Genomic DNA, 19,791 nt, shown 5'->3' on the forward strand with positions numbered 1-19,791 from the left:
TCATTTAGAGACAGAAAAGGGCTAAAACGTATTTTGAACACAGAGTCTTACAGTCTTTTTTTAAATAAAAGTAAAAAGAAATAAAAAAATTGGGTACCTGTATGCTGATAAATGCAGTTGTAAACAGGGAAGGGAATGAAAATCAAGACTGTATTTTATCAAGACTGTACAGGGAGAGATACTGTGAAGGAGATTGGACTGATTTCTTATACAATAAACTTTTCCATTTGCATGTTCTCCCATTGCAATTTCCTTATAGGCAGCAGAACTAATGAAGCCTGATTTCCTCAGGATTTATGTTCTGTCTTTCCTGAGCCTGTAGGCAGCTGTGCACATGTCTTCATTAAACCAGCGGCAGTTACTCTGAGCTACAATTCTGTTTTCAGTGATAGACTGTAGGTTTGGATTTCCCTTCATACAGCTGCTGATTTTCATAAGGTGAAGAGACACTGGACATTCTTTAGACCTCTGCAAAGTATGCCTTCTGTTGAAATTGGCTGGTGGCCAATTTCTCTAGAAAGGTCGAAAATTACTTTGTGGTCCCTTGCTCCATGCCCCTGACCCTTTAGACATCTGACTCAGGTGGTTTTAAAGCGACATACTGTCACTATGAAAACTGCAGATTTTAGGAGATAGTTGTTGGCCACCACTGAAATTCAGAGACTTGCTTGAATTTTAGAGAATTTTATTATTGAATAATTATTCTCTAGTAATGCATGCTGTCACTTCAATGCTTATGTTACTTGCTTGTCTTGTTACAATTTGGATGACCATGTACTTTGAACGCTTGAGCTTCAGAATTTTTTTTTTTTATTTAACTCTGATGTTTTGGTTATTCAGAATAATTATACTCAATATAAGCCTGTCACTAAGGAGACTAACAGGGTAACAAGTCATCAGTTTGCCATGAGATACTTGCCTGCATTTACTTACCCATCTACACCTATCAGTGTTTGAATTAGTGCTGAGCTCATAGGAAACTCTGTACTCCTGACATCCAAAAAGTAACCCCCTTGTTTGCTACTCTGTTACCAAACTCTGCCCTTTTCTAGAGACATCCAGAAGCAAAGCTGTTTTTGGCGGTTCTGTGTCAGCTGTGCAGCCGAAAGACTCAAATCTAACTCCTAATCGACTGTGAATATGTGGGAGGATACTGCTTTGAATCAGAGACAGTGTGAATGATCATGTGGACAGGCATTGAAGGGAGGAAGGGAAGCAACCCATTAATAGCTGGACTTGTCAGAAGCGTTTTGTTGATATGCAAATCTATAATTTACCTACTTCCAAGTCCTTTAGTTTAGCTAAGGGGACACAGCATACATAAACTCTTAGGTACTGGATAAGCAACAAAATATTAATTCTGCACTTTGTTATGAATATGCACCCACAGGAGGAAACTGTGTGGATGCCATGTGTTAGTCTTCCTGGGAGAAGAGATTTAGTGTGTGCACAGAACCTCAGGGGAAGGCAGATATTTAGAGAATTGAGAAACTCTGAGGAGGATTATACATCTTAGAGCACTGGAAATTGATTCATTATGATTGCATTTTCTCCTTAAATCAAATTTGTTTCTTGCACAAGATTGTGGAAAATGCCATTCTGACCAGAACCTACATGTAGTTCAGACTGCCAACAAATCTGTTAGAGACCATCCCACTGAAGCAACAACTGAGCTATGAAATGGTTGAACTATGAAGTGATTAAACAGAGAAAAAATAATATAAGAAAGTTAATCACAGTAACATGAGGGGGTTTTCAATATGTAAGCAAAATAGGGAGCACATTGAGTGGGGCAAATAAGGCCTGGTGTGCTTACAAAGGATGGTAGGGAGTTTTTAACCTGGATGTCTGTAACAGCCAACAGACAAGCATTGCCTCTTCTTTTATTGTTCTGCAGAGCATCATAAAGACAGGATTTCTACTGCATTTGAAGGCTCATACACTTCTATGGAGAAGCAGCAAGGCTTGACATTTGAGAAATTCGAGAGGTTTTGTGTTTCAAAGAAAGCTGGTTGGGGTCAAAGGGCATGTCAGTCTTTAAGTAGTATTCAGCATCCTTTTAAGTTAGCATGGTGAATATTTTAGATTCTAATTACCTAGTGTGCAATTAATTCATTACACACTGTGCTGTAAGAACTGAAATACTTCTTCTGACAAGCCGAAAATAACATTTTTTATTATTCATACAGAGACTAGGATATTGAATGTTGTACATAACAGATTAGAAAGTAGTAAAATGTATTCTGGGGTAATTTAGCAAGCAGAAAAGAATGGAGTTCCTTTAACCTTCTCTTCCTGAAATAAGTATTAAACTGAGGTGACTGACATTCTACATTTTTGTCAGCTCAGTATAACATTCTGCTAAGAACTTTCTGAAATTCTGGGGCATGTACTGCAGCTTTCTATAGACAAGCGTCTATACATCATAGCATGTGTATCAATTTCAGTGTTGCTCTCTTATAGAAACAATATTATGTTGCTGCTCTGTGCTTATTTAATAAAAGACTGAAGTCTCCAATATTCCGAGGAAATTTACGTAAAAACCAAATTCATTTATGTATAAGGAAAGCAACACACTATGGTATAAATAGCTGTGTGCTTAACCAAAAGAGTAAGTTTTCCTGTATGTGCTCTCAGGATTGGTTCCCTTTGATGTGCAGCTCTATGAATAACAAGTAACAGGGCATGGGGTGGCAGGTAGCTCGTGTGCAAAAGAGAACACTGTTTAGAGCAGGTCTTTTGGGGAGATAATGTCTTTTTTGCTTCTGAGAAGCAGGCTGTCAGGAGGGTTCAGCAGTACTGTTAGGCTCTGCATACTAAAGCATGCTTCGTAAGATGCCAGCTCATATAAAACGGATTAGAGAAGCCAGGAGGAAAATATCTGCCAGAAGAACTGAATTCAGACAGATACTTTTTAAAGCTTTATTGTATTTTAAAGTTTTAGTAAAATAAATGAAAATTATAAGGAAAAGCAAAAAGTTCTATTGAATCAAATGGAACATTTTGTAAGTTAAGGTACTGTAATACTCTCTTTCTTCTTCATTTCTTTTCTATTGACAACAAGTAAAACTTCAGCTATCATTTCAGAGCAATTGTGCCTCTGTCATTTGCTAGGTTATTCACTGTATTGTAAGAGCAATGTGCACTGCTTCTGGCTATATATCCTCTGAAATAGATTGAAAACAGAAAGATTTACTTTTCTGGGAAGCATTTGGAGAATCTGAAGTTCATTAGTTTAGTTGCCTTGTTTGGTTTTGGATTGGTTGGTTGGTTTTTCTTCCTCATTTACAGGCGCCACTGACTTTTTTTTTTTTTTTTTTTTTTTTTTTTTTTGAGAGTGCTTTAGTTCTTGAGTCTTTGTTAAGGCTGTATAACCAATCTATGATTTTTTTTTTTTTGTCTGATTACCTTCTTTTCACAGGATAATATTTTTTTTCTTTTTATCTGTTTCCTCTGATGATAATAGTATTATTCATATTCCAAGGGTTTGGTTTTTTTCTCTACTGTCTCAATTTTTGTTTCATGTGGAATAAATTACAAAACTTCCAAAAGTCAAAAGAAAGTGGAATGTGTGTAGAGAAATGAGCCATAGCCTGGTCTATCTACCCTGTTATCTTAGAGCAAAGTTGTCCCAGAGCAATATATACTGTAATAGTGCACTTCTCAGCTCAAGAGTCTGCTGCCTTTCTGTGACCTCTCCTTGGTCCCCCAGAGCAGAGGAGGCAACATTTAAAACATGTCTTGTTTGGCCAGAAATTGTTATCTTGTCAGACACTGAATGTTTGGTGGGGTATTGGCTTATTAAAAAGAAAAATACAAGCCAAAAAGGACCATCTCCCAGATAAAAGTCTGGAATTAATTAATGGGGCAGCTGAGCAGAAAGAATGGAGAGGTGAGGAGAGTAGTTAATCTCTTTTTAGGAGAACAAAAAAGGAAGGAAAAAGTCAACAACTCTAAAACCCCAGGAAAAAGAAACAAAGATGTTCAATGTGATAAAGCACTGACTTTTCAAAGATGAAAACCAGTTTTTGATACCTGAGCAAGTGCTGTTTTCATCCTGGAAAAAAGAAGGCTCTGGATGACTTAATTGTGGCCTTCCAGTACCTCAAGGGAGCCTAAAGGGAAGATGGAGAGAGACTGTTTACATGGGCATGTAGTGAGAGGACAAGAGGTAATAGTTTCAAACTGAACTAGAGTAGGTTTAAATTAGGTATTACAAAAAATTCTGTACTGTGAGGATGGTGAGGCACTAGAACAGATTGTCCAGCAAAATTGGGGATGCCCCATCCCTGAAAGTAAAGGTTGGATGGGGCCCTGAGCAACCTGGTCTGATGAAAGGTGTCTCTGCCCATGGCAGTGGGATTGGAAATAGGTGATCTTTAAGGGTCCTTCCATTTTGAGCAATACTGTTCTCATGTCCAGATTGAGTAATCAAACTTCCAGGGATGTGACCAGTTAGAGGTCCTTCAAAGACATGTTAAAAATTTAAATTTCAATGCAGAGAAAATATTTTGCAGGTTTAGCAGACATGCGCAGGCATAGTGACTCCATAGCTTTTGATAGGAAATAAATAGGAAAAAGTGGAAGGAATTTAAAAGTTTTTGTAATTATCTTTATGTAGGATATGATACATCTGTCAGAATGGATCACCAAACCCAGGTTTTTATTATTCAGGTCAGACTCTGAGACTAAAGAACTGTGTGTTGGGTAACTATTTATTCTGCAGAGTTTATTTAGTTATAGCACTTAGAGAGCTTAAGCACATTAAGATTCTGTTGCCTTAGCTCTCTATAAAAAGTTCCTGCCCCACAGGTCTTTTTGTGTGTCTGTGCTGCAGGTACAGGTCACCATCTCCTTGCCTATGCAAGTTTCAAAAGCTTTCTACAGCTCTGCCTTGTGCGTTGCTTTTGGTTACCTAGGAAGGAAAAAAAAAGACTTGAAAAAGTTTAGGCAGCAATACAGCCTTAGATATTTAAGGACAATTTTACATGCTGTTGGAAGAGCAGGACTGCCCATAACACAGCAGGGATTGCTGGATATTTGTTGAAGAGAAATTCTGTGTTTGAATAGTTTGAAATAAATTAAATAACTGAGGAGGTCTGTTTCTGTGAAAGGGGGTGAGGATTGTTATCTTCTTGAGCTGGTGGATTTTTTCAAAAGGTAAGATTACTTTTTATATATAAAAGAGTAGTAAATCTGCTGAGTAGATACGGTTCTTGTGACTCTTGGTCCTTCCTATTTCTGACTGGAGAAATTCTATCAAATTAATCAGCCTGTCTTGTCCTCTTTGGGGAGATGGAAAGGTATGCTCATAACCCATTCTAGCTAACATTTGGTAACCAAATGTGGTTAATTTCATTAGGAATTTACCTCAGTAGTGAGGTAAATTCCTAATGAAATGAAAGACAGGTGGGTTTGGGTTGGTAGAAGTACTGTTGAGTAAACCCAGAATTTAACTGGTCTGCCAGTTGAGAAACTCTTAAGTGGCTAAATTAGACTCGCATGTGGCAAGAACACACCTTTCTTCTGCAGGTGGGACACACCCAGAGCTTCCCTTACTTGTTTTTAACATGAGGATGTTGAAATTACCAGACCAAATCATTAATTAGTTTATCCAGTAACTTCTTCTCTGGGAATGATCTGTCCTGTTGTTTCCATGAGAAGTATATGAAAGTGTTTGGAGCAACAATTAATGGGAGCAGTTCCTTACTTGCTGTATCAATTAGTTTTAAGCTTATCTCATCAACAGGGAGGATTTTCATATCTGCTTCAGAAATGAGATTATTTTTAATGCCACTGTGAATCTTCCAGTTTGTTGCATAAGCATTTAATATAAGAGCATTTATAAGGGTCGTAGTGATTCTGAGCTGTATTTTCTTTTCTATTTTTTCACTGATCAGCAGGAATCATGAAAGGAGATTTAGCCATTCACTAACACAGGACAAAACCCTCTTTTATTTTTAGTCAAACCCCTGCAGATTTCAGAAGAGAGAAAGCTTATTTAAGGTGTTATTTATATATTCTTTTCCCAATGGTGTTGGTGATTATTCCCATGTCACAGAAAGATGAAACAAAGTCAAGAAGCAAGTTCAGCAGATGCCAATTTCAATGGGATATGTTTCTTTGATCAAAAGTTAATAGGAAGGCAAAATTCTAATATAATTCCTTGAAGGTTAGTTATATGAGATTTGTACTGAGTAATACAGAATAACATATATAAAACATATTTTAAATTAGTGCTCAATGCTTATTAGTGTTTAGTATATACTGCCTGCTGAAAAACTCCTTTTCTGGGCTGAAGTGTGAATTCCCTATAGCATTATGGTGGCAATATTGGCCAGTTCCCAAATCTCACAGTAACAAATGAGGAAGGCATTGGGAGGAGAATTTTCAAGGTAGCAAAAACCAACACATGGAAACCAAAACCCAACAGCCTCCCATTAATTTTGTGGATGATGCCCCTTCAAATACAAATTGTTAAAGTCTTCTTTATGAATGCATTTTCTTTATTTTTTAGATAGATAAATAGATGCAGCATACTGGTACAGAGAGAGAGAATGAGAATCTGGATGTGTGGATTCTACTCAGGTCCTCGGTAGATGCATTCTTCCATTGACTTAGTGTAAACCACAGCCTTTGCTGTATTTCCTTACACCACTAATAATTATTGTAATTTCCTATTAGTAGGGGAAATCATGTTTCTGTCATTTTAGTACATAAGAGATACTTGCTTTAGTTTATTGAAGAAATCTTTTGCTGTAGTTGTGAAATGTTAATATTTTCAAAAAGCTTGTAAATAATTGCCATGGTTCCTGCAGTTCTGTTGGTCCTATAATGGTGTGTCTTTACTTTCTGATTGTTTCCAGTGCCAAGAAAGGAGCAGGAGCATGTGAGCACTGACATATTATCAAGCGCAAAGTGCAGAAAATGGATCTCTGCAGCTTGTTAATATTTTGCAATTATTTGTCCTGCCCTAGCTTGCATATTTGATTTGCCCTGAAGGATCTCTGGAAATGTGTGTTCACCTTCCATCTTTTACCAGCACAGAAATTTGCTGTGAATTAGCTAGGTGACTCACTGGATAATATTGACTCACTTTACTGATGCAAAATCATATGATGTTTTCAGCATTTATTTAGAGTCTTTTCACAGCACTTACTGGCATTTTTTTTAAAACACAGTTGGCTTGACAGATGTAACAACTTATTTTATAAAGGTCTTACTATAAAATTTACAAGACAACACATTTTCTCACAAGTTGTAATGTTGTGCAGTGTTTCTATAGCAATCGGACAGTTTTGATGTGCTACAGCTAATATGTTGAAGAGAAAATACTTTACATTTGTGTTGAATGCTAGAGAATATATTTGTTGTGATAGATTGAAGTTGAGGAATAGGAGTGTGATGGTACTGGTGACCCAGGGTATCCAGTAAAAGCACTTTGCAATGTATAAAAAACATTCCAAAGCCAAGGCTTGAGGTCTGATAGAATTAAATTAGTGTGGCAATTTAACATGAATCACAATAGTTAATCCCCCAGTGCATGCTGAAGCTGGCACCATTAGCTCTGATTTTCATTGAAGCAAAAGAAGGAGGTCAGTCTAGAACAGCAGCTGCACTGGAGCTGCTTGTATCTGTTCCACACATTCATTTCTAGGCTTCAGTTTATTGTCTGGCTTTATCCAGCCCCTCAAAGCAGAGCCCCAAACAAGGGCTGTGCTGGCATGTAGTGTCCTTCCTTTGGTTCCCACTGCCCCTAAAAGGCAGAGCAGGATAATGGGAGTGGGAGGAGGAGTGTGGCTCTCTTCCCACCAGGAAGCTGCCAGCCTCCAGGGCCAGTCTTCTCGGCAGCTTTTCTGCCAGCAAATCTGGCCCTTACCCACCTGTGAATTTAGAGGCAGAAGGGAAAGATTTCTCATTTTGGAGGATTTGAAAGTGAAAATGTAAAGGAGAGGGTACAGCTAGGACAGAAGAACGGTGGGGAATCCACAAGGAATAAATAAGGAAAAGAAGTAAAATGCTTTATATAAAGCAAATATTCTTCAGGAAAATTAAAAACCAGAAAAAAATAAGGAGGAATGTTACCAAGGCATATGAAAATTGCCTTGCTCTGTGCATGGAAGGCCTGAATAGACACAAGGTTCATGTTGACAAAGTAGAAGAATAACTGCCATATGCATGACCTTTTTTGTAATCATTCAGGTTTTGTTTAGAAGGTAAAAATTTTAACACTAATTTCTAAACTTAAAAACCACAATGTTATTAAAGAAAGTCTTACAAATGTAGATGTATTTTATATAATACATGTACTCTACCTTTATGTATTGTATTGCACAAAATTTAAATTAACAGAAAGAAACTGGAATTATAGGGTTGGCAAGGCATAAAAATAATAAAATTAAATAGTCAGAAATCATTCATCCTTTTTTTTTTTCAATTTAAACTTCATCCCAAAATCTTTTTCTGTAGTTTCTCAGTTACATAGCATAGGGTGTTCAAAGGCACTAAAGCAGATCTCAGAAAGAGAATAAACACTAATACTCAACGTATCTACAGGTTGTTGTTTGTCTTTATATTACAGAGCTGCTTAAAATATCTTCCCTCTTCAGACTGAAAATACTAGCTCTTATACAGCTTTAATTTGCTTTTTATTGCAAAAGAATTTCATAAAGCTTTGCAAAGAAATTGCTGATGGTATTAGAGGCAGAAAGGCACCGAATTTTGTGAGGGTCTCTGATACAGTGGAGGTAGCTCTGAACAGGAGGCCGTGGAGGTAGAGCACTTGATCACTTCAAAACAAAGATGGTGAGCAGCAAAGAGGTTTTCTTCCCACTAATGTCTTGTTCACTCCTAACACAGGAAGCATAGAAAGTCTGGTTTCACTGAAGTAAAAGAGAACTTTGCCATTGCCTTCATGGAAACCAGACCTTTACCCTTTGCTAAGTTGTTCAAAATTGCAATAGGCTTAGCAGGGCAATTCCTAAAGATTATAAATATGTAAATATTGCCATACCTATAATTTAGGACTGTGTCAGCTCTTACAGCTTTACTCATTTTGAAGAAATGCAGCTATAAACTACCAAACCAACTTTTTACTCTCCTGCTGCTTATTAGACACTTTTGTAGTACAGTGAGAGTAATGCTCTGTGTCCAGTTGTGCCCCTTCAATGAAAATGTCACGTTCAGTAAGCTGTATCCTTATTATATATTTGCATACTGGTACCAAAACCTCTAAAGTGGCAACCTGCAGATGTCTAGGATGGGGTGAAAAGCAGGAATAACATTTATCTCCCCATCCTCTGCCTGTGCTTTGTTCAAGAACTTCCTGAGCCAGATCAAACCATAAATCCGCCATAACTAATTTGAGTAACTGAATCTATCTGATCTGACACATACTAACTTAAATATAGATTTAAGAGCAAATCAATAGCCTCTAATCAGTTGATACTTATGTTTGGCCCTTTTTATGGAAAACAATTCATTTCTTTCTATGGGTACATAGTCTTCCCAAGGAGCTGGGAATGTGGCAGGAGGGTATTTGCCTTTTCACAGGAATCTCTGGTGAAGGAAAAAATTCTGTCAGTGATGCCACTGCCATTTTGTAAGTATTTAAAGACCTATTTAACACACTTTAACATTCACAGAGTTGATTGCTTCAGAGTATGTATAAAATTACTGTAACTGACAATTGTTTACTGGCTCTGTGTTGATTATTTTTCGCTAGACTGTAACCAGGCAATTGCAGAGCCCTCACAGGAAGTAGAAGAGAACTTGTCTTTGAAGAGAAAAGCAAGAATGAAAATATTACTCAAAATTATATTGTAATAACATGTGCTTGGGTCAGGAGACCTTCTGCAGGGGAGGAAAACAAGATTGCCTAGCAGGTCCCTTCATTGCTGGCCTTGGACTCCTTGCCTAATAAACTCTTGAGTAGAATTGAGAATAGTTCTTCACCAAATAATCTAAACATTGACTAGTTTTTCATACTTTACTGTATTATTTTTTTAATACTTTGGTAACAGTTACTTTAGAATTAAACTTACTTTTCATGCTGATACAACAGATAAACAAAGAGGCAAATTCCCTCTTAGAAAGAACTCCCTTCGCAGCAGTGGTTACTTTTCCTATGTGTCTGCCCAGCATTGAAGTCTGATTTCTTAACCTGTAGCTTTTACTTCAGATATACTGTAAAATTTTCTACTACATTTTTCAGACATTTGATTTTTCTGGCATTTTCTGATGTATTTGTGAGGCTGAAGTTTCTTGCCTGCCACAGAGAAATGGAAATTTTGCAGCGTTGTGGCTGCTGTGTGGCAGCAGGACAGAGGACAGCCATGCCCCCTGCAAATCTTTCTACTTATTTATGTCAGATTTATGTCACAGATGGTAATTTCCAAAGATAATGCCTGAAGCTGGGTTCTTAGTTTCATATCTGGAGGCTGATCTAGATTACCCAGTGAATGTCCTGCACAGAGGAGTAAGCTTCTTATCTTGTTACTTGTTTTATTTGAAACCAAGTTGGGCTCTTTATGACTCCACAAATTAGGAAATGTGGAGAGAAATGTGAGCCTGGGGTAAAACTGCCCCTGGGCTGGGGCTGGCCGTGCCTTTGTGTCCACTGGCAGAGCAGAGGGTGGGTAAGACTTCAGTAGTGCTTAGATGTTGGGGTTTATGTGCCTGGGGTCCAGGGATAACTAACTTTGTGTCCAGAAAGTAGCAGAATATTTTTTTTTTTTGTCTTCTGAGGGTTGAGCATAATTCATTTTGAGAGACTGTCTCTGTTTTTCACACAGTCTGTTCCCTGCTGTTGCATGGATTACAGGGAGACACGTTCATGCTCTTTGAGTTTTTCCTTTGCTCATTTTGTGGCATTAAATAGTTTAAGCTGGCCTCTTGCCTTTTGTACAATAAATTTGCTAAAGGATGTTGGCAAGAGCTGTGGGCTTTGGCCTGTGCAACACCGGAATTGATGCTGTGTGGTCTCCCCTGGCTAAACCTCTGTGACGTGGGTTTGTACACTCAAGGGAGGCTTGTGTCTGTGACCCAGCAGGTTTCTTCCAGCTTTAAGCTGGAAAAAATGGAAGCAGAGTTAGTCTGAAACGTATCTTCTGCAGAAGCTGTAGTGAGCTGTGTATTTTTTCCCATCATCCAAGCACTTGGGCACTCAAGCAGTGTGAGGAGGAAGGACTCTCACTGTCCCCCTGCGGTGCCACCGACTGCCTCCAAGCCCTTCACCCCCACTGCTGGTGTTGCTTCGGAGGCTGTTTGGCTGCTTTCAGCTGGGCCTCCTCAGTCAAGAAGCAGAGTGAGTGCAAGGCATGTGAGCTTCAGTGGTAAATTAGGGCAGATTGAGCAGCCTGCTTGTTAGCCAGGCTGTTACTGCAGTCACAGAACCACAGAATGGGTCAGTTGGAAGAAACCTCTGGAGATCAGCTAGTCCAACCTCCCTGCTCAAGCAGGGCTCTGTCAAGATGGCATTTGAGTATCTCCAGGGAAGGAGATTACAGTTGCTATAAAGCTAACACAGCTATGTCTACAGTTAAGCTTCAGTGTCAGCCATACCCATATATTAGGAATTTGTGTGCAGAAGGTTCATAAAACTCTCCAGGTGCTGAGTATTTCTCTTCCAAAGGAGATGTGCCTGCTCAGGGACACCCTGCTTAGTGAATAAGCTTGTTAAACTTCAGAGACGCAGAATAGTTTGATTTACTAATTTTCTCTTGATGGTAGCTAGTAATAGCAAGCAGGTAATTAACATCCCCCAAAACCCCTGAGAAAAGAAATTGTATCACTGCTCTCCTTGAAACCATTAAAACATCGTTGATGTGTAGGGGCCAACTGCACCCTGAAACCATAGTGATATCTGCATGACCCAGGGCGCAGAACTAAAGAAATTAGTGCAGGACTGCACAGGCCATCCCTCCCCTTTGAGATGTCACCAAGGTCATGTCACATTGCACATTTTTCCATCATTGCTTTCATAGCCATTCAATAGTTTCTGACTCCAAAATCTGTTGACCAGCTGCTGATTGGGTGAGAGGAAATTGCATAAGCTGAAGGGGAAAGCATCTCTTGGGCTGGGCTGGCATCCTGGGAGGGTGGTTTTGGCACACACACCTCATCAGATATTCAAATGTTGTTTAACATTGTATTTATCTGTCACTTGGCAATTATTTGGCCAGTTATGATAAAAAAAGTTATGAAATATGAGCTACACGAGGACAAAAAATATGTAAATATTTTGAGGGATGGAATGCATAAGCTATATTCTGAAGAAAATACTATTAGACTGTCTTGTATGACTTCTACTATTCTTCATTTTTGTACTGTCTACTGAACTAAAGTAAGGTTCAGCAAAGGGTGACTAATACTGTAAGAATATTGTAATGAGTATTAATTAATACTTTGCAATTTAAATCAGAGACAATCTGAAGTAGATCAGGAAAAAATCCTGGGAAAAAAAATGTACTAGAAATGGAGTTGCTTTGACTGCTATTCCTCACAGTGCTATTAATCAGGTACAATACTCCAAGGCACAAATTATGTGATTCTGCAAGTTTTCCTGACTCTGCACTTACTAATTTTGCAAACCCATTGTTTCATTAACACTGGCTTTGTGTTTGGTATTCTATCTTGAATTAGGCATACAAGAAAGGAGAGGTTTTTTTTTTTTTTTTGCTCTTTCCTGTTACTTTCTATTTCTTGTAGCAGATCCCACTCTGGGTCTGTGGTGTCCAGGCAAACTTCCTGTCACAATTCCTGTAGAAACAACTGTAAAAATCTCTCAACCTGGGAGAGGTCTCAGAAGGTCAGTAGTCCTACTTCCTGCTCAGGATAGGATTGGCACCAAATTTAGACCCCAGAGCTGTGGGAGGGTGGGGTTTCCTGTCAGGTGCTTTGAGGACAGAGACTCCAAAATCTCCCTGGGCACCTGCTGCAGTGCTTAGTTATCCTTGTAGTGAAATGTTTTCTCTTGGGGCTTTCTTGGCTTATTTTTTAATGACCACTTCATTTTTTGTTCTCTGGTTGTGCACCCTGGCTAAGACCCTGATTCCATCTTCTTGCGGACCTCCTTGTAGATATTGGCAGGTGTCTCAGGGCACATGCATCACCTCCCTGCCCATCTTGGATTCCACAGTTAGGCTTGGGAGAGTTGATCAGTATTCTTCTTATACTGGAGGGCCCAAAACTAGATACAATCTATCTTTCAGGTGTAACCTAGAAGTAAGGAGATTAGTAAATATTCCTCAAAAAATTAAAAAAAAATTAAAATTGCTCACAGTCCTTGTGAGAGTGACATTTCAGGATTTGTTTCTTTGTTAACTTCTATTTAAAATTCTTCTTGCTTTATAAAAAATCTGTATTTGACTGTTTAATGCTCATGTGTGGCTTTCCTTTATAGAGAGTGGTTTCCACTGGGTTGCAGCATCACAGGGCCATTGCTCTTGGCTCTGGGAAACGAGGAAGTTGTGAAATGGTTCCTACAAGTCTTTTATCATACTACTCAAGGAGGGGAGAAACTGTATCCTGGAAATCAATAGCTTTCAAGAAGAATGAGGGGTTGTGCAGGATGACTCAACTGAAAATAAGCATTCAGTGTTACATCGTGGCTGTGTGGTCCTGGGATTTATAAACAGGAGTGTACTGGTACAGGGGTTGGTTATTACTGCTGTCAAGAAGCATCAGTTACCATCTCCAGCTAAGGAAACAAACATGTTGCTGGAAAAGTGGTCAGAAATGCAGTTTAAAAATAACCCCAAGCCCAGAGTCCTGAAGTGCCGTTCCCTGCAGAGTGTTCAGTGCCATAGACAAAAACCTTGAGGGAAGATTTGTGATTCTAGGTATGAAGTTACCATAACCTTACACCATTATAATCAGTGAGAACAAATTTCCATTAAATAAGCTTTTAAACCTTTACACAGAATAAAATACTACATGTGGAAGAGGCTTACTGGGTTTTGAAGTGGGTGTTAATTTGCCTCTTCTATAACTGGTTGGTACTTACAGATTAAGCTGATAGAGTTCTTGAGACAGCTCAAGTGCCAAGAAACTACTATTGTTGTGATTGGACACCATTACAAAAGAAGAATTTAATATATATCTGTCATGTTTTCATATTATAATTAATGCTAGAAAGTGGGAAAGATACCATATACCACTGCTCTTTCTAACTGCTTATGAGCTGTTCCACATGGTGTATACAGGAAAACCAGAAGATGGGGATGCTGATAAAAAGCATCTGCTTTCATGTATTCTTATATTTAGTATAAACTATTTACATGTTCTTCATATGTATGAACTTACGTGTAGATTGAGTATACCTGTGGAAAAGCACCAGTCCAGTGAGTCAATAGATCCTGGTTTCTTTGGTTTTCACTTTTATATGCTTTCTGTTTTTTAAATTGTTTTCCTCAGGTTGTGGTTGAATTGTCAGTTGGCATTAACACACACAGTGGTAAAATTAAGAGTTGTTAGAGGCTGACTTACCAGGTCCAGGCATAACTGGAAAATAACGGTGTTGTAAGCATCTGACACAGAGCTCAGCAAGGGCAGTAAATCAACAATAAACCAGCAAAGGCTGTTAGTGCCTGTTAAATGTTGGCTGTCCCACAGAAACCATAAAGGAAAGGTGAGGGTGTTTGATTAGGTTATGAGTGTGTGTGAAACCAGCACTGGGGCAGCAGGAGTGCTGGGTTCCCTCTGTTATCCTCTGGTGCAGGAGGAAGGTCACAGATGGATTGGCAAGCTGGGGCTGTGAGGGCAGCTTCTGCCTCTCAGCCCAGGGCAGAAGGAAGCCACGTGCTGGGACACGCCGAGTCCTGGCCCAGAGCAGCCCTGCTGGGCAGAGCGAGGGGCAGAGCAGCTCTCAGCCCTGGGCAGGGCTTGGACGACAAGGTGGGCCAGGCTCCTCCTCGTGCCATGCAGAGACATCCTGCATTTCCAGCCAGCCTCGTGCCATGCAGAGACATCCTGCATTTCCAGCCAGCCTCGTGCCATGCAGAGACATCCTGCATTTCCAGCAAACCCGTGACTTGAACCAAGCCCTGGCACTGCCCTGGTAAATCCAGCTCCTCGGGTTTTGCTGTAGTTGAGGTCTCTGGTGCTGCTGTGTATTTCTGTTATTTCATGGTTTTAGCGACTTAATTTTGTGTTTTGGTATTGTTGGCAGCACTAAATCACATTTTTAGGCCTCCATAGCCCCTCTAACTGGAGAACTGCCACAGCCATACCCTGTACACTGAAGTTGGTGTTTCTGGAGCCCACAAAGGAAGTAGCCTGATTTCCATGCTTGGTATGCAGTTCTGTTTGTGGTGTGGAAGTATCTGTTCTGTTTTAATAAAGTCCTTTCAGAAAATTTAATGTTGAAATGTAGGAAAATCTAAGTAATTGCTAAAGCCTATTTGTAAACCACATTAAAGGGGTTTTGCTATTTCTCCTGGAAGTACTGTCTAATTATATTACATGTGCTTTACAAGGAAATTTTAACTTAATAAAATGGAAATAGCAAATCTATTGAATTACAGCAGATAAATATTTAGAGCATTTCCTAATAGTAGATATTTTAGGATAAACAACACTGTAGCCCCACTAAAATTAATACCAGTTTAAACACGTTTCCCTCATGTATTGCATGCATAGGCTGCTGCTGCTAAGGGTGCTGCATAAAACAGAGCGTTAAGTATAAACCTTTCACTAGTAACTCTCAGCTGATAATAAATGAGGAATGGCTTCTTGAGCCAACTCATTTCTGAACTGTGCCTCTGATTAGTTCACAGGGGCTTTTAATATCCCTCAAATGAGTGTTTTTTGTCATTATGTATCTAGTAGGTTTAACAAATAGATCAAGACATTTTGAATACCTCTTTTCCATATTTTTTAAATACTTCTTAAAGCTTACAAAGAAATGTATTTTTGAGGGAAGAGCAGTTAACTCAGCCCCACAGGTTTCCCAATGAACCTGTTGGGGCTCTCAGGGGAAAAGTGATTTTAAAAGGTACCTCATCAGTTCCCTTTCTCAGCAATAAATTTTAAAAATACACTCCCTTTCCCATATGTTGTCTTAGATAAATATTTTCCCATTGAGCAGGAACATTTACTTTCACAGTAAAAAAGAAAGAAAATTTAAAAATTTTTTAGCCTGAACTTGGCAAAGAATGTCTCTGTTTAAAGGTGCCACCACATGTTGCTTGCCCAAGTGATAGCTCTTGGGGGAGCCTGCTGCTGCCAGGTACTGCCAAACACATTTTGGTATTACAAACTGTAAAGAAGACATTAAATACACAGCTCTTGGGGTTCTCACGTGGCTTATGATTCATTTCCTGAAATATGTGTATGACTGCATTTGGACTGATTCTGCCCAGCCCTTATGTGCCATGGCAGCATGTGAAGCTATTTTAAGAGGTTTTTCTACTCTCTGGCCCGCTCAGGAAGCTGGGATATTTGTTTGTTCATATCATGTACTTTAAATACAATAGCATAAGATTGCCAGCAGAAGACAATCCTAATTTAAGATTAGCTCAGTTAAAATTAGGAGGGCCTTCAAAAATAAATAAGAGTGGTCCAGCTTGTACAGAGTTTTTGGACAGATTACATTTAGTCATCATTAGCACTCGTGCTTGGTTCTTTTCCAGACTTTGGCGAGGCCTGCAGAGATCAGAGAATAAAAATACCTTTCCAGTCTTCTGCAATCCTCATCAATCCCCATACAATTACACCAGCACTCAGAATTTACGAAAATCATTCTGAAATAGGAGAATGTTTGTGTTTGATGAATCGGGAACTGAATGAAGGTGCTGTCTTCTGTGTCTATGTTTTTGTGATAGGAGAAAACGTCACTTTAATTAAAGATGCTGTAGTTTTATTCAGACATTTATTTCAATAAGTGAATCAGGATGTAGAAGAGGAATCTATCTGTATTCCAGGCTTTAGCTGTGGGTTTTTTCCCTGCACTGTTGCTATGGAGAAGCATATAAATATTTGTATCACAAACTAATTTTACTTCACTTATAGATGGCATGGAAATAAGATAAAAATGGTGAAGAAAAGTTGTTGTAGGTGTGTTTTAGCATGCAGAGTAGTGTTTTGGAATAGGTTTAGGCCCAGACCAGCAGCAAAGAAGAGGTAGAAGGTGCTGTTTTGAGGCATCTGACATCTTTGTATCCCTTGTTGTGGGATAGAAACTGAATGTTAGTGTACACTTTGTTTGCAGCTTTGTCTTTTCCAATTTTGTTATAGCATTTTTAGGTACTTCACTTTCTAATAGCCCATATGTCATGGGCCATTTTTATGAGATCAAATACAAATGTAAAAAGAAACAACTACAGCTCAGTAGCACACGTCCATCCTCCACTGGGGGAATGACACAGAACCCACCCAGAGGCTTAGGAGTTGAAAGCTGCATAAGTTGTTTCTTTATATGATCACTCACATTTTTCATGTCCAGCCTTTTAGTTTCCCTCTCTGCCAAATTACCTCCAAGGAGGTGGCATGCTGGGCATGAGTGAATTGCAGCAGTGCTGTGCATCTCCTTGCCTCTGCTCCTCAGCCTGTCCTTTGGGCTGGTCTCCCTCTCCTCTCCTTCCTGAGACTGTTGTCTGTCGTTTTTCTTTGGGGGACTTCAGTCACTCCATTATTTCTTAGTATATCAGGGTGGTTCCAGCCTTCCAGACATTGCCAGGCCCTTGGCTGACAATCCCCAGGTGATGTGTGAGAGATGCCTTCAGCACAGTTTGAACTCTTTCTTGTTGGCTCTGTAAGTTCCGTGTTATGAAACATTCCCTTTAGCAAGAAGCTTCACAGAGTGGCTCTGTTTTCTTTTACTCAGCAGATATTTTCATCACCTAGGATTGTTATCCTGGTTTCACATGGTGACATGTCTCTGGTGACATCCTGGGTTAATGAAAACAAAACTGGTTATCAACAGGATTGGAAATAACATGTATCACCAGAGCAGTCTGCTATCTTATATCACAGGATGGTTTTATTTAATTCCACAACAACAACAGAAATACTGAATAACAGTTAACAGATTGTTGCAATGGGAAGTGGGGGCAGCAGTTTGTCAGTTCATTGACCTTTTGAGATCAGCTTAAAAGCCTAAATATTTAGGGCTAAATGATTTTCACATAAGGCATTATTCATCACAAAAATAATTGATTAACATACAAACTGCATTGCCATTTGATGAGTGTTTTGGAGGACAAAAGTAATGCTTCTGTTAAAATAGTGTATTTTGTAAAAATCAGGCATGACAGACTGGTGGTTTTTGTTTTTAAATGCTCAAGCTCTTTTTTTGGTGTGGTTTTATTAGTCAGCTGTATTCTGGAGCGTCCTGTTGGGCTCTAGCTGGTTTGTTAATTCCTCCTGTTGCCGCTGTACTCAGCTTCTCTCTCCGTTCTTCTGTCCTGGCAGCAAATGAAGCTGGCGGCGGAGTCGCTGAAGGAGTAAACACGGAGGAATGAGGATGACTAAGGCGGTCACAAGTGAGGCGGAGCCAGCGTTTGTGGCCATGGGTGGCGCTCCGAGTGCACCCTCCACCATCTACTGAGTAGGTGGCACCTGCTTACATGAAACTTGGTAAATAATCTTTGCCTGGCACTGTAAAAAACTGTGTATTTTACCCTGCTCTCTGTTTCTGATACGCAATTGCTTGTGAAGGTAACACCAAATAAAGCACTCCAGCTTATGCCAGGTCTGGATAAAATCTGCCAGACTCCCGGTGCTTTGAGTGATTGAAAACAGATCCTGTGAGGAAGCATCCAGAAGCTCACTAGAATTTTCAGCTGCAACTTTCTAAAGGGGAAAAAAACCACAGACTATTATTTAATTTACTCTCCCTTTATGGTTATTGCCCCTTTTGTTCCTTCATTACAATAGTTAATCAATCCTCTATTATTTCAAAGCTTTGCTTATTAGCTACCGCTTGTCCACAGCAAATTAATTTAAGTATGTTATACATTTCATAGGGAACAACAATGTATTTCATTATGTGATCTGAGAAATGGTTGAACATAAATGTTTATAGAGTATGTGTTATATACTCCTGTTTGCTAGTTCTCTAAATAGGACCCAGCTAAAATCTTTTCAAAAGCTAGGTTTAAAATAAATTAGTAGGAAATAGATGAAGCATATTTATTTTCTAATTTATATTGGATTTTGGTATTACTGCCCTGGATTCTGAACTGCAGTATTGTATGAATGGATCTTCTGGTTAAATGAACTAACAGTAAATAGTTCAATTAAAGTTGATACTTGATACACCAGTACTTGTGTTTGTAGTAAATATCTGATTTGGTTTTCCTTGCATTTCACAAAAAGGTAGCTGTCCTGATGTTTCATTGTTTCCTGACAGGAATAGGACAAAATCTACAGTGTTTGCTCCTGTGTCCTTGAGACAGTTTATTTTTGGCTGCTGTGATGTTCAGTTTCAGTAGATGTAACTTATGTGGTACTTGCTGGAATTTTGTTCACAAAAATCTGCTGCTGCCATAATTAAGGTGTTTGCCTACTTTGCACATTTCAGATTTCTGCCACTGGGCTTCCACAGCAGAGTAATATAACTAAGCCAAAATAATATGTTTTGTCTGAAACTAAAAATTAGAATTTCTCAGGCTCTGCAGGTGTGACCCAGTAAGAAATGACTGTTCTCCTGGGAAGAGGAGCAAACCTGTGCTATGGCTACTCTGTTCCTGCTTCTCCCACTGTTAGTTGCCCACGGTGCTGCTGTTTCAGGGGTATCTCATGGACTGCTGCTTTCACAGCCTGTTCCTGAAGCAGTGGCAGGGCTGTGGC

General features: G+C 39.2%; 1 protein-coding gene across 3 annotated transcripts in view; it reads left to right on the top strand.

The window, feature by feature from the left end:
* ANO10 (anoctamin 10) overlaps positions 1–19,262 on the top strand; it is a 121,544-nt gene extending 102,282 nt beyond the window's left edge. For all 3 annotated transcript variants that reach the window (XM_041407922.1, XM_041407924.1, XM_041407923.1), the window contains exon 13: positions 18,412–19,262. In XM_041407922.1, the coding sequence (XP_041263856.1) occupies positions 18,412–18,447 (36 nt within the window). In that variant the 3' untranslated portion in view covers positions 18,448–19,262. The remainder of the gene's footprint in view (positions 1–18,411) is intronic.
* Positions 19,263–19,791: the final 529 nt, after the last annotated feature.

Source organism: Onychostruthus taczanowskii, unplaced genomic scaffold (assembly GCF_017590055.1).
Source record: "Onychostruthus taczanowskii isolate IOZ18803 unplaced genomic scaffold, ASM1759005v1 scaffold28, whole genome shotgun sequence".
Taxonomy (NCBI): domain Eukaryota; kingdom Metazoa; phylum Chordata; class Aves; order Passeriformes; family Passeridae; genus Onychostruthus; species Onychostruthus taczanowskii.